The 17,438-nt window shown below is 40.1% G+C and overlaps 1 protein-coding gene across 1 annotated transcript; it reads left to right on the forward strand.

The window, feature by feature from the left end:
* The first annotated feature begins 172 nt into the window (after positions 1-172).
* Positions 173-17,393, forward strand: p2rx5 (purinergic receptor P2X, ligand-gated ion channel, 5). Its single transcript, XM_049592310.1, has 12 exons — positions 173-441; positions 2,839-2,989; positions 3,247-3,318; positions 3,445-3,520; positions 6,195-6,279; positions 6,466-6,546; positions 8,209-8,350; positions 11,818-11,951; positions 12,084-12,177; positions 12,268-12,333; positions 12,503-12,591; positions 14,104-17,393. The coding sequence occupies exons 1-12, from the start codon at positions 233-235 to the stop codon at positions 14,372-14,374; spliced, it is 1,470 nt and encodes a 489-aa protein (XP_049448267.1). The 5' UTR covers positions 173-232; the 3' UTR covers positions 14,375-17,393.
* Positions 17,394-17,438: the final 45 nt, after the last annotated feature.

The following is a 17,438-nucleotide window of genomic DNA, read 5'->3' on the forward strand; positions in this document are numbered from 1 at the left end:
CTTTAGTATTAGTAGATCTGAGCATTAAGATTACACCTGTTTATGTCTGATCACTGCAACTATATTGAAATAGTGTCTTGCCAACTCATGAGAGATGGTCATGGGTTTGTGTGCATGACACATAATAAAAAAAAAAAAAGCGACAGAAATTAATCATTAACATTTCCTCCAGCTGTCTCAGAGCGGTGTCGGTGTCCTGCAGCCCCTCTCTCTGAATGGGTCTGCCCGGTGCATGACATGTGCAGCAGTTGTACATATCAGCTGGAAGCCTGCGAGCTGCTGTCTCACTCGAGTCCACCGTGCGGGAGAAATGGCAGGCTGGGGAGGTTTCTTCGTGTCTCTCCTCAACTACAAGACAGAAAAATATGTCATCGCCGAGAACAGGAAAATCGGGATATTATTCAGACTCTATCAGCTGGCCGTGCTGGGATACATAATTGGGTGAAGTGCAATGCATGCCTCCTCTTTTTTTGTCCAAGCGTGGAATAAAGTAACCTCTATGAAAGTGATTCACAAAGTTAAAAATAGTTGGGCTCGCCTGAAAGCGTTGACTTTGTTGCTGTTGTTAAAGTGGCAGTGCTTACATTTTAAACTTTATTTTATAAAAGAAGGTTGTGTCTCAGACAGAGTTGCTGGTGAATTCATTAATGTGTCAAATTGCTGTAGAGACAGGAAGTCACCAGATCCCACCACCCCTCACTGAGTGGTGTCATGCTGATGTATGTAGGAGACATGATGAAAAGTGAGCAGGTGACAGTATGGTGAGGGTTAATGTGATCTGCTTTGACCTTTGAAACTTAATTGTTATATCTGACTGTGGGATTGTCAGTGTGGTGGCTGCAGGGTGCTTATGAAATCATATTTGGCTCTGTGGCATGTACTGTATGTTAGGGAGGGAGGGTCATGTTCATGTGCAGTGCTTTTATTGCCATGTCATGTCTGAAACTTCTTTTGTGTGTTGTGCTCATTAGATGCTGTAGTCACCCCCAGTTTCACTTGAAAGTGTAGAAATAGTTCAGAGTAGTTTCAGAGGAGATGCATGAAATATTCTGTGATGTCATCAAGGGTACATTTACACGTTAACATGACTCCTTTCATCTGCCACATGCTGGTGTCGGCACTTCGACAGCTATAATTTGTGTGCTGTCAACCCCGGACCACATAGTGTAGTGTGTCAGAGAAATGTGTTCTGTGCCATAAAAATATCATTAAAAAAGTCATGGTACAGTATGTCATAAAAGTGTTGTTTAAAAAGTCATAATTGTAATAAATAGCCTAGTATAGTATGCCATTAAAATTTATGAAGAACAGTTATAATGTAGTGTGCCACAAAAATGTAATTTAAAAAGTTATTGTATAGTATACCGTAAAAAAAATCATGATGAAGTATGTAAAAAAAAACTCTTAAAAAAAGTCATAATAGCACTCAATAAAAATGTAAGGTCATATTAAGCTGTGATATGTCATTCAAACATCCTGAAAATAGTATACTATGCCATAAAGATATCACAAAGAAGTTGTTGTATAGTATGTCATACAAATATTTAACAATGTACAATAGTCATAGTAGGCTATGGCCCTGTAATTAGTCACAGTATATTATGGCAAAAAAGTCATAGTACAATATGACACAAAAATATAATAATAATAATAATAATAATAATAAAAATGTCATTGTACAATATGTTATTAAAATAAAAATAAAAATGCCATAATATGCTATAATATCATTTAAAAAAGTCATAATACAGTAGGTCATGAAAATATTACAAAGAAGTCATAGTATATATAGTATGGCATACAAATATAATAGAAAATTACAATATTTGACATAAAAATTAATGACATAGTATGTCATAAAAAAATGTAATAAAAAGTCATAGTATAGTATTCCATAAAAAAAGAAAAATAGATAAAAAAGTCATTATATATTTATTAATAATAATAAAAAGTCATGGTACAATATGACATAAACATGGAATATCGTAATACAATACATGGTAATATAGTTTGTCATAAAAAATGTCACTGTATAGTATGTCATTCAAATAAAAAGTATAGTTAAAAAAAACATTTAGAATGATAGGATAGTATGTCATGAAAAAGTAATTTTTTTTTCCAAAATGTTTTTTTTTTTTTAAATTACATAGTATGTCAAAAAAATCTTACTAAAAAGTCACATTATAGTATGTCATAAAAATGATTTTAAAAAAATCACAATATAGTACGTCATAGAAATGATAACGTATGTCACCAAAAATGTCATAAATAGTCATAGTATACTAGGACAAAAATAATAATAAAAAGTCATAGTACAATATGACATAAACATGGAATTTAAAAAAAAGTAATATAGTATGTCATAACAAATAGTATGTCATTAAAATTAAAAAAGCCATAGTATAGTAAAATGAAAAAGAAAATCACAATATAGCATGCCATTAAAATTAAGTTTAAAAAAGTCATAATATAGTATGTCATAAAAAATAATGATAAAGTATGTCACCAAAAATGTCATAGCATACCATTCCATAAAAATGTTTTTTAAAAAAAAGTCATGGTATAGCATGTCATTTAATATAAAAAAAAAAATCATAGTGTGTCATTAAAAGTCATTAAAATATGTCATTAAAAATGTCATGACAAAAAGTCATGGTATAACATACCATAAAAATATCCTAAGAAGTCATAGTATAGTATGTCACACAAACAGGATGCTCAACAAGGCATCACAGATTCTATGCACTGATGCACTGTGTCCATGTTGATCATCAAAAGTGTCCACAACCAAATGTAAGAGAACGTTAATGAGTTGTGATGGTGTGATGAATGTGTCAGGTGGGTGTTTGTGGTGAAGAAAGGTTACCAGGAGAGAGAGGAGGCCATCCAGACCTCCGTCATCACCAAGCTTAAAGGTGTTACACTGACCAACAGCTCAGAGACGGGGCTTCACCTGTGGAGTGCTGAGGATTATGTCATACCCCCGAACGTGAGTCTGTCTGTCCGTCTATCTATCTATCTAGTAGTCTATCTCAATTTGCAGAATACCAATATTGATGTCAGAGCGCTCCCCAATTACTCACCTGTCAAGAGAGATTATGAGGCGATTGAGTGTCTGCTGTAGTGGATATCATTAGCCTCAGCATCTGTCGCCACAGATTTAACAATTTTGAACTTCCTGGATGTGTAATTTGTTTAACCTTTTGCTTCTCAGTCTAACTGTCTGGGCCTAATTTTATTTCGCAGGGTGAACAGGTGTTCTTCATAGTAACAAATTACATAGAGACCCCCAACCAGAGGCTGAGGTTCTGTGCTGAGGTGAGCCTACAAAGGGAAGAGGAATGCCATTATTGGCTTTTAATTGTTCCATTTGTTCCATGCTAATGTCTAAAATTACTGTGCCACATTACCATGTCTACAGAATTGTATTTTCATATCTTTCAGAGTAACAAGGTGCCAGATGGACAATGTCAAAGTGATGATGATTGTCCGGAGGGGGAATCTGTAATAGCTGGCCATGGTGAGGATCATTCAAACACTTCAAATATGAAACACCCATAATATGAATATATTTAGCTTCAATTGCAGGTTTACCTTTTCATCGTGTCTGTATGATTGAAAAATAACTTCAGTTTACAAGTATAGTCTTGTTAACACACTGTCTTACTACTACTTTAAAGGGACAGTTCACTTTTTTTCCTCTTACCTGTAGTGTTTTTAATCAGTCTAAATTGTTTTCGTGTTACTTATAGAGTGTTGGAGATTTAGAATGGGTGACTCGGTTTTTTATCCCTTGTCCCGCGCCCCACATAGCCAAAGGATTTACCGCCTTTTGTTTGGCTCTAGTTTTCAAAAGTCAAACCACTGCAGGACAGAAGCTTTTCTATAATCTGGCTTTTATCCAGTGGCTGTAAAGAAAGCAGGGAACACTGTCATCACAGGGCTGAGTTGGTTTTAATCAAACTGCATGGGTCAAGTGCATGTGATCCTGTTGCTGTTGTATACGCCACATCCAATGGGGAAAATTGTCAGTCACAAGCTATGCAGATTTAGGTGGAATATGAAGGAATCTATCAGAAAGAAAAGGAAATGCACACATGTACAAAAATACATTTATTAATGAGTGGATCTTCAAGAATTTATATATATTAATTTCGACCGGGTTATTTGGACTGCATATATTCTAATCCTCACAATGGGAAAAAAAAAAAAAAGTGTTGCAGAGCGCCGTTCCTGTGGGCTCCAGCAACACTTAGCCCCCAAGCTTGTCTGAGAAGGACTAAATGCACAAACACACTATTTTTAAACATCCCATGGAGAGAGACTCTCACTGCAGCCTGTTCTATTTTGTTCTGAAAATGTTGGCGTGCAGCCTCGTTCTGTGGACAATAAACAAGGTGCAGACTTCCCTATGTGTCACCGGTAATGAGGAAACACAGTGAGTGCTGGACGGAGCAGTGAGTGACAACAACGCTGCCCACATTTAAGGATACTGTTTGCAGTGGAAACGCTAGGGTCTAGGTACCATGTCTGAAGGGTTACTTTTGGTTCCAAAGGTACCATACTGAAAGTGTTTGGTGGAAATGAGGCTTTGTTTGTATCTGGTCACCATAGTCGTAGAGATGTCGGCCTTCTCTCCACTATAATGGAACTAGATGGCACTCAGCTTGTGGTGCTCAAAGTGCCAAAAAAATACATTTGAAACACTCAACAGCAATGTCTCATTCCAGAAATCATGATCTGGATACAGTTTCATGTAGGGGCTGTTTTCTTTCCACCAAACTACATCTGCCACCCAAATTAACATGCGTGCATCTACTGCTAGCTCACCTGGCACCACTGAGATAGCTAACGTGACAGCTCAGCTGAGGAGGATGCCAGTAATAGCCCTTTTCATACAGAGATCGCGCGATAGGGTCGCAATGAACGCTGTGAGAACCACAGAGAACCAAACAGCGGCAGCATAATACCGCCACAGCTTGTCATTGCAGATAGCATGCCAACATGTGACAAGACAGCGCAGGCCTCTAGTGTGACATATAACACATGCGTCAGGTAGCACTTTCTGGCGGCTGATCTCGTCCTCTGCTTGGAGGGTGAGGAGCTCCCAGACCTCATTGTGTCCCCAGTTTTCAGACATTTTCAGTTGCTTTTATTCTTCTTTGAGTTAGCTGCTAACTGCTTTTAGCTGTTCTTTAAATCTCCCAGCAGTGGGTCCACATAACACGTTATCAAAATGTTACACCTGTCCCATCCATGGTCCCATCCTGCCAGCTGTCCTTTTTACACAGATGTCGATTCAGTGCAGTTCAGTTTCTACCTCTGCTGTCTGCTTAAGGGTTAGATCACTCTGTCCCCCCATTATGCGATCGTACCTTTTATAGAGAATGGTGAGGCGATAACGGCGCTACATTCCCGCCTTAAATAGGCAGTATAAAAAGGGCTGATGTTTACGTCTCTCGTTGTCACAAAAACGATCCTGTCGCCCATGAATATATTCATGCTTCCGTCTGCACTGTGATACGATAAGCAGGTGTAGTTTAGTAGAAAAAAAATAGTTCCCACATGAAACTGCTCATACCAAGGTCCTAAGAGAAAAAAATATGTATTTTAGATTCTGGGGTGAACTGTCCCTTTAAATTCAATGCTATTGCAAAGATGTTACATTTAAATTACTAATTTATATATATATATATATATATATATGTTTTTGTTTCAACAGTATCCTGTAATACATTAATGGTACACCTTTCTTCACACAACAGTACTAGAGCTGCCACGTTTGAGCGATTAGTTGTCAACTATTAAAATAATTGGCAACTAATCTGATTATTGATAGATTTAAGTAATTTTTAAAGGGGAAAAAAGTCAAAATTCTCTGATTCCAGCTTCTTAAATGTGAATATTTTCTGGTTGTTTTCCTCCCCTATGACAGCAAACTGAATATATTTGGGTTATGTACAAAACAAGACATTTGAGGTCATCATGTTGAGGTCATCACTGATTGACATTTTTCACCATTTTTTAGACCAAAAAACTAATCGATGAATTGAGAAAATGATCAACAGATAAACTGACAATGAAAATAATCATGAGTTGCAGCCCTGGTTCACAAAACTATTCCAGTTTGTCTTATTTTCACATTAACTCTCTTTAAGCTCCACCAAACCAAGAATCTTTGCTATCTCCGTCAGGAATAAAGACCGGCGTGTGTTTAAACAGCACAGGGACCTGTGAGATTCACGCCTGGTGTCCTGTCGAACACAGCAAGAGACCCACGTGAGTCCCCCCCCCCCCCAATAGACCTTTGGAAATGTGCCATTTTGTGCTACTACAGTGACACTCGCTCTGATCCCCTCACGGGGACGGAGTTATTTCACAGGTTCTATTTATTACTAATGCAGCCTGTCAGCTCCACTTGTTTTGTTTTTGTTTAACACAGCTGCCTCTCTCTTTCACTTCCAGAGAGCCCTTACTGAGCGAAGCGGAAAACTTCACCATCTACATCAAGAATTTCATCAGGTTTCCAAAGTTTGAATTCTCCAAGTAAGTGGTGCTGATAGCTGCCGTGTCTGTGGTTTCGAGTCATACATCAGTGAGTGAGCTGAGGGGGATATACGTATCCCAATGGCTGCTTTAAATAGCTTTAGGGTGCAGAGAGCCTCTATTTATACCAGCCTGTGCATTGCACTGAGTGAGACAGTGAAACAGTCATCTGAGACGTCCTTGACAGCAGGCCTTGCCCTGGACAGGTGTCCGATCAGATGGGGGTAGCCCAGCAGGAGCCGAACTGCTGCTGCTGCTGTCCCCTCTGCAAGACAGCAGAGAGATGCAACAAGCTCATTCATCACTCAAGATCTTTTCCTAATTACACAGCAGCTATCTCTCTTTATGTTTCTTTATATGCTGAATGAGGAATGGCCAGTAATACAAATCCCCCTTAATGAGGGATTACTCAAAGTGGCTGACAGCAGTACACATCTTACAGTGTGGCACATCCAGTTGCCTAGAGCCAGAGGGCGTAATGGTGTCTGTGATTGATATACAGTATATGATGCTGCTGCTGCTGCTGGTGTGTGTGTGTGTGTGTGTGTGTGTGTGTGTGTGTGGAGTAAACCTCTAAGACATACATAATGGTATTTTGCTCTAAGTAAGAGATTGTAAAAGACAGTACAAGAGCTTTCTAAGCAGTAATGGTGACTGAGATGAAGATCGAAAGGTCAAATATGCCAATATGAGAAGATGACGGAATTCTGTGACTCTGAATTGGCAGAAGCAGGTGTGTCTTAGTCAGTTTCCATCTCTCCAGTCTAGGCAGTAATTATAATACACCCCCCTCCACCCCCACCAGCAAACCTACCAAGTGCTTTTGTTGACGTCCTGGTGTTGGTTGTGGCATCCCGGAACATCCACAGCAGACGCAGGAGGATACTTACCATTGGACTTTCACCCTGGAATCTGGTGTTCACCTCCCTTATGAATGTTAAGCCAAACCATGGTGTTCTTTTCTAAACCTAACCAAGTGTTTTTGTTGACATCCTGACGTTGGTAGTGGCATCCCGGTGGTCCACAGCAGACACAGGACAGGTACCTAGTGCGTAATGTGAAAATCCACTGACAAAGCAGCAATATGTCACAACTTGGAATAAGACCATGTTGACACAAGCTGGTCTCACTGCGAAGTTGTCAAATAGCCACCTTTCATGGCAGTGTGATACACAGACGGGCAGTGTCATTGCTGCTGGACGCAACCTGTTGCAGCAGTATGATTTCCGATAGGGCAGGTGGGAGGGGAGGTGGATGGATCCAACAACACCGGGCTTTCATCCTGGACAGCTTGCCTACTATACATTTTGTCCAAAGACATGCAGGTTAATTGATAACTCTAAATTGTCCGTAGGTGTGAATGTGAGTGTGAATGGTTGTCTGTCTCTATGTGTTAGCCCTGTGATAGTCTGGTGACCTGTCCAGGGTGTACCCGCCTCTCACCCAATGTCAGCTGGGATAGACTCCCCCCGACCACCCTTGAGAGTGAAAATGGTCACATCCCCAATTTTCCATAAAAATATGATGAATAAAACTTTAACTTCAGAGGAAGGTTTAGGAAAACCAAGCAATGGTTAAACTCAACAATACATGATGTTTAATGAGAAAATTAAACTGGTTTCCAACGTTCCTGATAATCTGACATATGTGTTGACCTCTTAGGTCCAATGTCCTTGAAACCTCTGACGAGAGCTACCTGAAAAAGTGCACCTACGACAAAGAGGAAAACCTGTACTGCCCCATCTTCCGCCTCGGAGATGTGGTCAGCTGGACCAGAAATGACTTCCAGGAGATGGCTGCAAAGGTACAAATGATACAAATGCATCAGTCAGTCAAGTGTGTGTGGGAGTGATCTCACTTCCTGGCTTCCTCGCAGTCATTTGATCATAAACCAAATAGAGTGTCTCGTTGATGAATTATGGAAATCCATTTTAGCTGCTTGTAATTTCAGTAATAACTATCGAAACATATTTGCACCACAAAGCAATTATTAATGCAGTCATGCCTATTATTGATGAGGACCCATGGCAGCCATATTGAAGGGAATCAGGCTTTTTTTTTGGCCATTTTTTATGTTGTTACAACTGAAACTACAAACATATTTGGACCGTTAAAGGACAGAAATATTTATATATATATTTTTTCTTTCCATTGCATCTCTACTGTAATTGAACCCCCTTTGACCAGCCCCGCCCCATTTAACTTTCATCCTGCCGGCTGGGAAGGCATGTGCATTCGTCAGGCAGCCGCCACCACAACACACTTCTGACATTTGTTCAGTGCATGTGCAAAAGTGCGGGTGTTGCTCAGTGTCTGCACAGCAACAGCGTCATCATGTCATGAATAAACCTCCCAAATCTCACCCTGAGGAAGAATCACCATGGTCATACTTCAGCAAGTACACGACACTGACTAGTTTCACCAAGAAAACTATAAATACACTTTAAATACACTCTGAAAAGACATCAGTCACAAATCTAACAACACATATAAAGGTGAATGTGTTAACATTTAGTGAAGGTTTAATAAGTGAGCTACATTGTAATGTTACATACAAGATGGACATTGTGTACAAAACCAAAGCTGACGTTCCTGCACTTTCCCATGACTACTGGGGTATATTTTTTTATGTATGACCTGTGAACAAGTGGGTACTTTTTGCAAGAAGCTAATTTTTTTTTTAATAGGTATTTTTAACTACTTTTTCTAAGTAGCGTTAGCGCAAAGCTATACTTTCAAAGTAGCTTCCCCAACACTGTTTCTTGGGGAGATTTTGGGGGTAGAAAAACTGTTCTAGGCACCGAAAGAGGAAAAACTGTTTTCATCTGCAACATCCTGCAGGCGACATTTACCACCATTCTCTCTTTCTGTCTCTTCACTTCCTGTTGATGTCCAGTGACACACATTTTTTGTTAAACCTAAGCCATTTGATTGGCTTTTTAAGGGGATGGTTTGCTTGCACTGGAAGCTGATATGTTTCTGTGGTTTATAACTATAAGGTGGCATGAAAAAAGAGACAAGTACCTTACATTTGCACAATACTTCACCAAATGTACTCAGTTACATTCCACCACTGGTTATGTCTAACTGGGACACTTGAATAGAGAAGAGCCATTGTTAATGTTATCAGTAACATGTGCTTCTCCTGCTATGACAAGACAAATTGCTGTGAAAAGGCTTTTTTTTTTTTTTTTTTTTAAAAAAGCACATTGTTATTGGTTCATATAGATTGGTGATGTAACGTAATTCCCGTCATAACACCACCAGCCTTCAACCTGATTAAAGGTCTAATCAGCCAGAAATATTGAAATTTAAGTCAATATAATATTGACTTAAATGGCATTCCATGTAAATAAATCCATTTATAAATACATTAATACATGAAAAAAAGAGACCATGATTATATAAATTTAAATATAAATATATTAATGAGTCAATATAGTTCAATAAATTAATAAACAGGTTTTTATTTATTTATTCATTTTTATATCAGGTGACTTTTATTTCATATTTCCCCCCTTTTTTTTTATTTCAGGACATTTTTATTTTCTAATGCCACATTTGTTTCTCTTTTAATGTTAGCTCTTTTAATTTCCATTTCCGGCCAGTGTGTAAAATGGGTTGAAAACAGCGACATCAGTGGTCAAATTCTAGATTGCAGGGCTCACTCGCTCACCCCTCCCGTCGGGTAAATGACGGTGGCCTCGTAGGGATAAAAAGCTTTGCGCACGAGTTTTTCAGGAGTAGGTCTATCTAGTGACGAGTTGTATGTTTATTTAGAAATCTAAGCCATGTTACGATATTGTAATGAATCCCTCATGAGCAGGAGACCAGAGGAGCGTTCGGGAAAAAGGCCAGTTTATTTGAGCACTCCAAAAACTCCGGTAACACTCCAGGGGGTAAAAGACTCCGTCCCAAACTCTGACTCTTCTAGCGTGACAGACACACTTCATAACTTTACATACATACTCGTTTACCATGCCGAGTGGGGACCCCCCCTCCCCTCTCTGCTCAATCTCCAGCCCGCATACTGACTGACAGCGTAGCCTGTAAACAGAGCTCAGCTGTTTATTTAGCCTAGCAATATCTCCGGACTATAGTCGCTGCAATGGATGACTTTGAACGCGATTTTCAAGAGTTTCTTGTAGCAGACACAGACCCAGAGCCATACCTGTTTGAGCCGGAGCATACAGATGAGGAGCTCCATGTGTTTGATGCTGAGCGGGCGAGAAGAGAGGCTGAATGCACAGAATGGGATTCGGTGCTATCGTTGGGGAGATATATCATCAGGAGGAAAAGCGCTGCAGAGAGTGCATCACAAGGAGTGAAGTTACACCTTCTTTTCCTCGCAGATGACGGTTCGGGTTCATTCTCTCCTGTTGCGTGGTAAGTGTGGTCCATTCGCAAACTTTATAACTAAAAAACTTTTCACTACTCTCTATCGACGAACTACTAACACTCTCTGCTGTTTCCTCCTCCTTCTTCCTTCCTTCTGCTGTCTTCGTTGGTTCATTTATACACGCGAAACGCGTTCTCTGGCTGGCTGGATTGTCCGCTGGGGCTGCCTTACATACATGGCAGCGCAAGATGGCGATCTCTCTAAAGCAAGGCCCTTGCTATATATATATATATATATATTTTATAGCAATTATACACTTGTATAAACATATTAATGGGTAGAATATTCAGATTCAGATTCAGATTGACAATAAACCATGCCAAATATTACACACTGGCCCTTTAAATAAATGGGGTGTGGTTATCACACAGATTCAGATCGAAGCAGCAGCACCAGAGCAGCCCTGAGTCATATTAGGAAATAAAAGTTTTTTTTAAAAAGTAGTCCTTTGATAAAATATCCTTTTTTGAATTAATAACCTATGCTTTTATTTATTCACTTATTTATTTATGTTGACTCATTTATATATTTACATTTAGTTCTATATTTATTGGCAGATTTATGTCAGGATTCATTTCATAGACATATTTCTTTAAATAATATTGACCTAAATGGCATTCCATAGACAGAAACACCTGTGTGGGTGCGCAAGGCCTTTAGAGGATGAATGGTAAGAGGCTAGGACTATTTATGTTTATTTGTATATGCATATTCTTTCACCATATTTATTTATTTAATATTGATTTAAATGACATTCCATAGAAGAAACAGCTGTGTGAGGGTGCAAAGCCTTTCAGTTATGAAGAGTAACAACGCATTAATTAAATAATAAGATAAATAATAATAATAAAAAAAGTGTTTCTGTCTGCCAGGGGGGGTCTGTTGGTATTCTCATTGAGTGGAACTGTGACCTGGATAAGGACTCATCACAGTGTAATCCCGAGTACAGCTTCACCCGTTTGGACATGAACTTGAACAACTCGGTCACTTCCGGATACAACTTTAGGTATGTCCCTTCAGGCATTTAACAAGAAATGAGTCAATCATTTTATTGACTCATTTTATTTCCTTATTTCCTTCACTCTGTTTTATTTTCATCTTTTACACCTTTTTTTAAACTGATATTTTCCCCTTACAGATACGCAAGGTATTTCAAGGATGAAAAAGGGGAAACCTTTCGCACTTTGTACAAAGTGTATGGGATTCGCTTTGATATAATGATCAATGGCCAGGTACAGCAGTCATATGATCAGTTTCTTGTCTTCAGGAAGCACATGATTCCGGTAATAGACTTCCACTCAATGCCTGTTATTGTTTTGCAGGCTGGGAAATTCAATATTGTTCCAACAATAATTGCCATCGGTTCGGGTGTTGCCCTGCTGGGTGTAGTAAGTCATTTACTAAAATATTATGTTGATGTGTCAGTGGATAACATGTGACGCCTCGAGTCTGACAAATGTCATATTGCTGTGGTTACTAAGGGTGACAGACAATAACAAATAAATGACTATAAGCAGCTCATGACAATCCAGCTGATATTATTATTTTTTCTTTCAGGGAGCCTTTGCATGTGACATGATACTGCTGTACATGATGAACACGAGCTCCTTCTACCGAGAGAGGAAGTTTGAAATCATCAACTTCAAGTACAACTTACTGTATTTACACAAACTATAAAGGCATGGTTTGGATTTTTTTAAGTGGGGTTGTATGAAGAACTAATCCACAGTCACTGTATTACCTACCCGCCAATCCGCATGCCTAAGTTTGGAGAAGCGGGCAAGAGTACCAACATGGACGCTAAGAAATGTACTGTTATGGTTGGGGCAGCAGCAAAACATTTTAGCTGCCTAAAACAATCCATTTCAGTTTAAGTGTGCGGCACATTTAGAATATTTTCACCACTTTACTTTGCTGTCAGACCCTTCCTCATGGGGAGCTGAAGCTGTTATCTATGCTCTCTTCAAAGCCACCAGACCCCACTGACAAAAACAGTAATTTTACCTTGCAGCACACAGGAGCTGCTGGTCTACAGCTGCCTCGATCGGTTAGTTAGTTTGTGCTATTGGGTGACTTTGGTGTTTTAAAGGATTCACACAATAACACAAACAGTCAAACTGATTGAGGCAGTGGTAGACCAGCAACTCCTGTGTGCTGTGAGGTAAAATTACTGTTGTTGTTACAGGAGTCTGGTGGCTGTGAATAGGTGCCAATATCTCAAATTCAGTACGGGTACCCAATGGTACCTTTTTTTTCTGTGCTTAACTCTTTCTGTAGGCTAATTACAAAAGAGTACCTTTATGAACAAGTTGCAGCTTCAGGGCACTTGCAGCACTTCTACCTCCTTTCTAAATCCGGGGGCTACAGGGAGCTCTGTTGTCTCTGCTGCAAAGTGCCCTGAAGCTGGGAAGCAGGCTACGGAGTTCTGCCGGTGGCTTCTGGCCTTGGGGTGCTTCGTGATTCCACCTCCCGTATGAACCTGGCATTCTCACCCAGGTGCACTCTAAGGCAGTGGTTCCCAACTGGTGGGTTATGGTCCAAAAGTGGGTCGCTGATCCATTCAGTGAATTTCCAGCACAGAGCTTTTATGTTGAAGTGCAGTTCCCTGCTGCAGAGTGATTGGCAATCAGACAGCTACTTAAGTGAGACAGCGAACCAGCTCAACAACATGACCAAATGCAAGTATGACGCTGAATCTGAATAGATTAAACTGTGTGGACCTTGAATCAATGACTAAGAAGAAACCTGGGCCCTGTGGTTGGACCAGTTGGGAACCACTGCCCTAAGGTACCAAAATTCGGCACCAATTGATTTGACGTGAATCAGTTCTTGGTTGTACCGGCATAATTCGTTCAGTACCCTTAAAAGTACCAGGTTTGGCAGCCAACCCTAACTGTGAGGAGAGCATAGATAATGGCTTCAGTTCTCCATCAGAAAGGCCTGTCTGCAGAACTCGTGGCGCAACGGTAGCGCGTCTGACTCCAGAAAAGCCTGTCTGCTTCTTTAAACTTAGGGCATGTTGACCACCATCTAATGTAAATAATACACTGATTATGGATAAGTAGCTCATACAACCCCACTTAAAAAAATCTATTTAAATCAGCCATTTTCCAATCATCCCATTTATTGGCACATCTCTCTCACACTGTGTGCAACAGGAAAGAACGGACCAAATCCAAGGATGGTAAGACAGGACACAGAGAGAGGCGAACCAGGAAACCAGCTGCAGAGAGAGACGCTGCCAACTCCACTAAAAAGCCAGAGGAAACTGAAACTACTGTGGAATCTTTTCCCACCGCAGAGGGCCAGCTGGCTGTGAACAAACGGGGTCCCACTATTCCACGCAACACAGGACAGCGATACTCAGCCCTCATCTCTCCTCAACCTGCAGAGCCGAGGCATCACATCACCTTCTCTTCACACAATTAGCAGGTGGAGTGAGACGAATCACCCGCAGCAGTCTGCGAGAGGGGGAACCAAAAGTCGGACTGACGTCTCATCTACTGGCATGACTGCTGGCATGACACTAGCTACAGTGATACCTGATATGTTGGTCCAGAGAAATGTTAATGTTCAGCACTGTGCACATGGGCCGGGACACTGATGTAGAAATACTCAGAGAGGTGGTTTCAGTGGCTGGGTCAGGGTCCAAAGCTGGGATGTGGGAGATACATAATGATCTACAAAAGTACTGTGGTAACGCTGATTAGCAGTGACATGATATGATTCTTAGACTTGAAAGGGACAGTTCACCCCAGAATCAAAAATATGTATATTTCCTCTTACCTGTAGTGCTATTTATATCAGTCTAGATTGCTTTGGTGTGAGTTGCAGAGTGTTGGAGATACTGGCTGTAGAGATGTCTGCCTTCTCCAAACTAGATCAGGGGTCTTCACTATTTACAGGCTAAGGACCCCTGTAACTGAAAGAGAGACAAAGCGGGGACCCCCTCAAACATAAATTGTATAAAACTGAGTTGATAATTCTCGGGATATTTGGGGTCTTGTCTTGTTTGCACTTGCCTGTAGCTGCTAAATAAGCAACAGTTGTAGCATGGCAAGGTGCGTTAGCCTCCTCTCTGCACTTTCGCCGGTGGTTTCCGAGGTGGATGGTATGTCAGAGTCTCTTGCTTGAAAAGTTACAGAACAATCCACTGTTGCTCACAAGAATGTATGTACACGTGGAATAACAATACAGCTAATTGGCCAGTATGATTCAGTAGTATGTAACTGTCAGCTAAGTAGTTTACCATGCACAGGGATTTAGCGTTAGCAAGCGCACATGATTGTACAGGGACTCATGGGTAACAGTCATCCTATCATAAACGTTTTGTGCTTTAAATTAAATGTCGAAGTGTGTTTGGGGTAGCTGTGGCTCAGAGTAGAGCGGGTCGTCCTCCAGTCGGAAGATTGGCTACTCAATACCCGGCTCCTCCAGCCTGCATGTTGTAGCATCCTTGAGCAAGATTCTGAGCCCCAAATTGCTCTCGATGGCTGTGTGTGAGTGTGTTAAAAACTGAGTAGCAGGTGGCACCTTGTATGGTAGCCTTAGCCACCAGTGTGCAAATGGGTGAATGTGACTCGTAGTGTAAAAAGCACTTTGAGTGGTTGAATATCTAGAAAGGCGCTATACAAGTGCAGGTACATTTACCATTTATTTTCAGTCATATTTATATTGTTGCTGGAAAAAAAATGAAACTTAAATTATCAAACAGTAATTTGGTGACCGTTACCCTAACAGTAACTCTGAGGACCCTTTAGGGGTCATGGACTCCCTGTTAAAGACCCAGGCACTAGATGACATAATAAATAAATAATGAATGAATAAATAAATAAATAGAAATACATTTGAAAAAACTCAATAGCAACGTCTCTTTCCAGAAATTATGATCTGGTTTCTCAAGATAATCAGCAGGCTTTGTTGTGGGCACTTTGACGTAGGACCTATTTCCTTTCCACTAACCAAACCTGCCAAACGTGTCAACGTTCAGAGAGACTCACACAGTTGCATAAGAGATACGACAGGCCACAGTGCATGCTATTGTGCATGTACTGTCTTGACACACATAGATACTTGACACTGGGAAACATCAACATACATATCACCCAGCAATCATCATGGCATATCATACAAAAATATAAAAGACAGTAAGAAATTTATCATTTAATTGAAGAGTTTTTATAGTATATCTGTAGATTTAGATTTAATAGCTTATGTAGAAAAAGCACACCATTTTGTTTTAGAGGGCTACTGACTATTTAAAAAAAAATAATAAAAAGAAAACATTGACGCAGACGGATTTGCCCTTTCGTCAACATGTATAGCAAATGACACTATTTTCTTTATGATATCATTTATCTTTAAACACAGGTATATCTCCAAGGTAGCATTCTGAATCACTTGAGTGGGCCTGCTCTCTCTACGGGCCCCTTCATCCCACGGGCCCCAGAGCAATCACACTGCTTTCACAGTCTATATTTATGCCTCTTAGCACCACTGAGCTAGCTAACGTTACAGCTCAACTGAGGAGGACACCTTTAATGCTTACATCTCGCGCTGTAAGGAGTTTCTCGTCCATGAGCAGATGCACGCTTCCTTCTGCCCAGGGAGATGGTCAGCTGTTTTCAAATGTATTTTTTGGGCGCTTTGAGCACCACAAGCAGTGTCATCTAGTTCCATTATACTTGAGAGAAGGCAGACATCTCTGCAGCTGATATCTCCAACACTCAACAACTCACACCAAAACAGTCTAAATTGATTGATAGCACTACAGGCCAGAGGAAAAATATGCCTTTTTGATTTTGGGGTGAACTGTCTCTTGAAGTGAATTGCCAAACGTTTGCCCATGACTACTTTACAAATGCAAAATTGTGTCTTCATTTCATGTCATAAAATCAATACCTAAAAGCTTTTTTGGCTGTTGATCAGACTAATTAAGCATCATTTCCAGTTAATATAATGATTGGCCGTAGTTTCTTTGTAACTATTGCCCTTTATGGACTAAAAATCACAGTAAAAATACTTGACATGATGGACTCATAAACCTCACTGGATTAAGTAAAACAGACAGAATGATTTATGCTAAACTGGTCAGCAAAGATACCGTCTAAATGATTTCATCAGCATGGAGTCAAAAAATGTTTTAAAAACTGCACTTGGAAGCAATATGTGAAAAAAATGTGTGAACGGTCTTAATTGTTAGTGTTTCAGTCGGATGCATCATGCACCTCTGTTGTGACAGAAATCTACTGTTAAACACTGCTGATGTGTTTCCTGCTGTATGTTGATATCGGCCATGCAATGGCTACAACACAACCTCATTCACGATATATTTCACTTGTGAAGCTGTGGAACGCAGTCGTGATGTGCTACGAGTCTACTGTGAGTGGACACGTTCACTGCTGGCTGATTGTTAATGAATAGTGCAAGACACTGACGTGCATGGACTCCCTCGTTTGTTCTTCCTGTTACTATTTATTGAATGGTCTTTATT

Source organism: Epinephelus fuscoguttatus, linkage group LG12, assembly GCF_011397635.1.
Source record: "Epinephelus fuscoguttatus linkage group LG12, E.fuscoguttatus.final_Chr_v1".
Taxonomy (NCBI): Eukaryota; Metazoa; Chordata; class Actinopteri; order Perciformes; family Serranidae; genus Epinephelus; species Epinephelus fuscoguttatus.